This window comes from Lolium rigidum, chromosome 6 (genome assembly GCF_022539505.1).
Source record: "Lolium rigidum isolate FL_2022 chromosome 6, APGP_CSIRO_Lrig_0.1, whole genome shotgun sequence".
NCBI lineage: Eukaryota > Viridiplantae > Streptophyta > Magnoliopsida > Poales > Poaceae > Lolium > Lolium rigidum.
Genome location: NC_061513.1, coordinates 175306290 through 175312053, shown reverse-complemented (window position 1 = coordinate 175312053; position 5764 = coordinate 175306290). Strand labels below are relative to the sequence as shown.

The 5764-nt window shown below is 39.7% G+C and overlaps 1 protein-coding gene across 3 annotated transcripts; it reads left to right on the top strand.

Moving 5' to 3' along the window:
• Positions 1-93: 93 nt before the first annotated feature.
• LOC124661421 (serine/threonine-protein kinase AFC3-like) lies at positions 94-5476 on the top strand. 3 transcript variants are annotated; one of them, XM_047199276.1, is made up of 12 exons: positions 94-210; positions 307-397; positions 988-1014; positions 1106-1259; positions 1338-1386; positions 1717-1831; positions 1950-2041; positions 2144-2288; positions 3269-3333; positions 3402-3499; positions 4391-4496; positions 4946-5476. In XM_047199276.1, the coding sequence occupies exons 1-12, from the start codon at positions 133-135 to the stop codon at positions 5087-5089; spliced, it is 1164 nt and encodes a 387-aa protein (XP_047055232.1). In that variant the 5' UTR covers positions 94-132; the 3' UTR covers positions 5090-5476. The 3 variants fall into 3 exon arrangements, with proteins under 3 accessions (XP_047055232.1, XP_047055230.1, XP_047055231.1); XM_047199274.1 differs by having other exon boundaries at positions 130-210; positions 2141-2288; XM_047199275.1 differs by lacking the exons at positions 94-210; positions 1717-1831 and having other exon boundaries at positions 988-1259.
• Positions 5477-5764: the final 288 nt, after the last annotated feature.

Genomic DNA, 5764 nt, shown 5'->3' with positions numbered 1-5764 from the left:
ATTGGAATCCTAGGGCAGTTGGGCCCATCCCGAATCTATCCTGCTCCACTCGCTGTTGGGCCTCAGCCCACCACGCATCCCTCTAGGGTTTCTCTCTCCCCCTTCTCTCTCCTCCCAATCGAATCGGAATCCATGGAGTCGTCGCGGTCGCGGAAGCGCACGCGTCAAGAGTTGGACGGCGCCGGCGCGCCGCCGCCGGAGCGGGAGGTGGTAATGATCCATTACTTAGGGTACTTATTCCTACGATTGGGGCTTGGGTGTTCGGGTTCTTTACTGACCTAGATTTTGCCCTGCCGTCGGTTGCAGGTAGCGAGGGGCGGCGCGTCGCCGCCGTGGAGGGATGACGATCGCGACGGCCATTACGTGTTTGATCTAGGCGAAAACTTGACTCGCCGGTGTAAGCACCCGTCTCTTGGGCCTCTTGTTAACTCCTAGAGCTTTTTTTTTTTGATAGAACTCCTAGAGCTATTGTGTACTCTCATAACTGGTTTTTTATTATACATATAATTCTGAGAAACATATGGTGGAGAAATATTTGTTAATGTGCACATTGGTTTAGGAAAAAAAGCTGGACAACGACTTAATATGTATGCATAATTCGTAACTAATGGTGGCATTTATCTGTGCTCTGTTTGAGTGTCCTTATATCCTATTTGGCACTGCCAGATACTTATCATAGTTGGTTTCAGTTGTTGAAAAACAAATATCTGGCTAAAGTTCACCTCAGCAACACGGATGAATGATGGGATTGCTCTATGTTTTATAGAACTTGCTAATTTTGCTTTGGGCAAAGGGGATGATGAAGCAAAGTTTCCATTCAGATTTCCCACATTTATGTCTGTATTAGCTTATAAGCTTGATTGGCCTATGTACTTTTTCTTTCACAGTACCTAAGATAGGTCTAAGTCGAAAGTGCGAATGCTTTAGTTTTGGTATTGTACATGTCCTGCATTATTGTTTATTGACAATCTACTTTTTTTTATGCAGACAAAATCTTGAGCAAAATGGGTGAAGGTTCGGGTTTCCTTCAATATGGCATGTTCTCTTGTACTCGGAGTTTTTGCCTTTATTCTAATGTAGAGCAACACGAGTGTGATTTTCATAGGTACTTTTGGACGAGTTTTGGAATGTTGGGATCGTGAAACACGTGAATATGTTGCAATAAAAGTTATTCGGAGCATCCGGAAGTACCGAGATGCTGCAATGATTGAGATTGATGTGCTCAATCGCCTTGCAGAAAACGAGAGATACAGATCCCTGTTAGTGTCTCAACAAACATAATCATAGAATCTTACTCTTGTCTGTTTCTTACTTAATGTCTTTTCATTGATGACCAGCTGTGTCCAAATTCAAAGATGGTTCGACTATCGCAATCATATATGCATTGTAAGTCTGATTTTTTTTTTTTTGTTCGTCTATGCAAGTTTTGCAAGTTGATTCCAAGTATCTGTTGTTGCATTGACATTCCAGTAACTCATTAAAGTCCTGTTTATATTCCTCTTTTGTTTATAGTTAATTTTACCTGCCCTCTCAGTATCTCTTACTTATACATAGTGAGAGATGCTGGCGTGCTGGTGCACATAGCATGATAATGTAGTCCTAATACTTTAGAACAGTTGCTTCTCTTTCCTCTTTGATCTTTTCTCATGACGGTTCCCTGATATGGAAACAAAATAAAGATAACTTTTATTCAATGGATATCAATGGTTTTGTCAGGTATTTGAGAAGCTTGGGCCAAGCTTGTATGATTTTCTAAAGAGAAATAGATACCAACCTTTCCCTGTGGAACTTGTGCGGGAGTTTGGACGACAACTGTTGGAATCTGTAGCATGTGTGTGATTGCTTGATTCTGCATATCCGTTCTTAACAAGTTTGGCAGTTACAGATTCATTCTTCTCCTACTTTCAAGTGGCATGCTTGACCATCTTTTCCTTCTTTTTGTAAAATAGATATGCACGAATTACGGCTTATTCACACTGATCTGAAGCCAGAAAACATACTCCTTGTATCTTCTGACTATATAAAGCTTCCAAGCACCAAGGTATTTAATCTCAACAAGTTTTGTAGTGAGCATATTCTATTTTGAAATTAGGCATACGGTGTTAGCAGTTATCTTGAATGACCACTTGGGGCTGTACAGAAGAATTCACAAGATGAGATGCACTTCAAGTGCTTGCCAAAGTCCAGTGCCATAAAGCTGATAGATTTTGGTAGTACCGCCTTTGATAATCAGGAACATAACTCGATTGTTTCTACGAGGCATTACAGGGCACCTGAAATAATCTTAGGTAAATTGGTTATTCTTGAAGGTTTGCTTTCGTTTCCTGTTGCTTGAGGTATAGGTTTGTCTGTTCTTTAATATGCTTGTAAAGAACAGAAAACAAATGTAATTTATGGTCCTAGGAATCCAAGTATGATGCATGCTAGTCGATACTCTTGTTTATCTATAAGTGACTACACTTATTTAGAAGAGCAACTTCTTCCCGTTTCCAGAATAGTGTTGGCTAGTAAGAAAGAACCTTCAAATTGTTGGAGATTCAAATATAGGGCCAATGGAAAAAATATAATGATACATAATCTACAGACATTTCAGAGATTGATTGCAAACTACTGGTTGGTTATGTAGAATAGTAGTGTGCATGTTATAGGTTGGCATTTTTGGGCATCTGACAGTTTTTCCTTTGCGCCATTATTTCCTCCTTCTGTGTTTTAGTTTTTGCTCTGTAGGATTTTAGAGATGGACCTGCCTCTTCTAATGAGGGAAAAGGGTGTTTTTAGGATGGCTATATTTACTGCTTTTTATGCTATATATGTCAGCACTGTTGGTTTGTTAAGAGTCTAGTTTGGGCTTCAGACATGCCCAGTAATGTATGGGCCTGAAGATTGTATTAGTTTGAATAATCGATGTACTAGCTAAATAGCTATATGACCCATCTTCCTCCTTGTGAAATGGTCTGTCTAAGAACATATTCAGCTCTATGTTTGATGGTTCTGGCCGTATGAAGACCGTAGGTCTTACATAAAATAGTTATATAGTACAAATGCTTTTATATGTCAGCCTGAAACCTGCACAGTGCTCATGTAATGCTACTGTGCTGAGCTACTGATAACAATTGATTAGACTAAACCAATGTTCTTTCTGTGTTGAATAAGAACTTATGTTTTCTCCCGTTTCTTGAGCTTAGACCAACTGCTGAAGTAGTTGCTAATGTTTCTTCATCCAGAGAAGAATCTTGAGTTTCTGACGTAACTGAATGCTCCTTTGTAGGCTTAGGCTGGAGTTTGCCATGTGATATCTGGAGCGTTGGTTGCATCCTCGTGGAGCTATGCTCGGTTAGATTGCTTGTGATCCTGTCTTTCCTCTTTTACCAACATATGTTCCTAATGTTTAAATTTTTTAGGGGGAAGCATTGTTTCAGACGCATGAGAACCTGGAACACCTAGCAATGATGGAGAGAGTTTTGGGTCCCGTACCAGAACACATGATACGGAAAGCTAGGTTCGTACTTATACTGTTAGGTTGATTATCATTTTTTCATTTCTCCATGTGCTGTCTTTAAGAAACCAAGCATCTCGACCTGTGTCCTTAGAGATGCAAATGGGTCAACATTAGGGCACCCCGTGATCCTACTTTAGTTCAACCAAATGATAACATTAAAAAACATTGGCACGTCCCACCCGTAAAAAGTATTTCTTTTGTTTTCGTGCACAATCCAACTTATTTTGTTTATAGTTTCTTAAGTTGTACAGTTTATAATAGTTACTGATTTGGTACTGATGACAAGTAGTCTTAGCTTGCATCTCTTTTTTATTGGCTTATACATGGCTCTTGTAATGGTAATTTGTGGAAGCATTTGCTGGAGTTTTTTGCGGAACATATTAACATGTTATGATCCTCTCCCAATGTATAAATTTTATGTTGCTTATGCTAATGCCTCTTTCTTAACGTTATATTGAACAATAAAACTGTTCGAACTTCCATACATTTGTACATCATTGTGTAAGCTTAAACATAAACATTTAAGTTAATACTGTGCTACTCCCAGTTCACAAACACGCAACATTTGTGGACATTGACATGGCCTTCTAGGATGTAACTTCGATGACTAATTTTAACTGAATTATATGTATACAACTCAACAAAATATGATATTGTGACATTACTTTTTTGAGACAACTCTATACATATAATTTTCAAGTTTCCAATCTAAGTAATCAAAACAATTTAACAGTCAAAGTTTTAGAAGTTTGACCAAAAATGCCTATAATGTCATTTGTTTGTGATATGGAGGGAGTATTGAGTATTGCATGCAATTCTCTCTTTAATCGGTCCTTTATTGTTATGCTCATCTGTCATACTGACGTCCTGTATGTTGCTTGGAATACGCAGTTCATCAGCTCAGAAATACTTTAGACGAGGGACACGTCTAAATTGGCCTGAAGGCGCTGTTACAAGAGAAAGCATCAGAGCAGTCAGAAAACTACACCGGCTAAAGGTTTTCATTTTTCCTATCCTGCCTTCACGGTTTTCTTGGTCAAGCTGTTCTTTCAATTGTCAAAAAACTTGTGCATTTTATGGTCCCTAGTTTAGCTTTTGATTATGTTTAGAGTATTGGACATGGATAGACAAGTTATTTAAATATGTAACTGCACATGGATAGATAATTCTTCTCCAACTGGCTTAAGACTGTACGGTAATGCATATTCATAATTAATTTTAACACATAGTTTAGTTAGGTTTGTTGGAGTGCAAATACAGAAGGTAAATAAATTTCACTTATCCAGTCAGTTACTAATGTTATTTTATAGTTGTATTAATCCAGAACAGTAGGTACTGGGTTGCTGTCTAGTAGAACTCTAGTGCTTTAACTTGCGACTTAAAAGAGTATGAACTGAAGAGTTTGGTAATGTGAAGATGATTCAGTTAACATATCTGCAACTTCAGGACTTGGTTACGAGAAATGCTGACCATTCAAGGGCAACCCTGGCAGACTTGCTATATGGTCTTTTAAGATTCGAGCCTTCGGAGCGCCTTACTGCCCAAGAAGCTCTAGACCATCCATTCTTCCAAAATGCAGCCCCAGCATGACTTGTTAGAATATGTTTTGACTCTGTCCCTCGCGGTATCTACGCGAGAAGTAGGCTTGGAGAAGCAGGCATGGGCCCCAGAACAGAACGCCTGCAGCTAATCTGTACCATAAAGATGATGTAAGCAGAGCTAAAATGCTCGCTGTGGTGATAAGCTGTTATTCTGGTCACCCTTTGTAATGTACAATAGCATTTGTTGTAGGAAGCTTAGTGTACCAAATTGGACCTGTACATCATGTGTGCGGGTGCACTGTGGACTCGCATCCAATCCCCGGTTTTGTAACCGCACAGCGATGACCACCGACCGAGGCAGTCGTAAAGGCCTCCCAGTGCTTGTATTTTTCCTGTGATGTTTCTGTTAAATGGACTCTGAGCAAAGTTAACTTGAGAATTCTGTAAGAAATGTACCCTTGAATAATGTCCGTGGGTTCCTGCAAGTCGAAACATGCTGCTGGAGGTTGAAACTAGTGCGAGGCGTGTGATCGTGACGCGTGAACTGTCCATCCTCAATGCCTTGAGCATAGATGGTAAAGCACTGCCCAGGCGGCATTTTCCGAGAACGCTACCAGCTAAGGTTGGCCATTTTCTGAACGAGATTTGACGTCTCGGCTGATCTTGGACGCACCATTCTACTTTTCCATTGAAAATTCTAATAAAATTGACTCAAGACTTCGAT

Excerpts from the sequence above, each read along its gene's own strand:
- LOC124661421 (XM_047199274.1), top strand. The coding sequence starts at position 133 with ATGGAGTCGTCGCGGTCGCGGAAGCGCACGCGTCAAGAGTTGGACGGC. Across the intron at positions 2,042-2,140 it reads TAAAGCTTCCAAGCACCAAG|AAGAATTCACAAGATGAGAT; the intron begins GTATTTAATCTC and ends GGGGCTGTACAG. Across the intron at positions 2,289-3,268 it reads GGCACCTGAAATAATCTTAG|GCTTAGGCTGGAGTTTGCCA; the intron begins GTAAATTGGTTA and ends GCTCCTTTGTAG.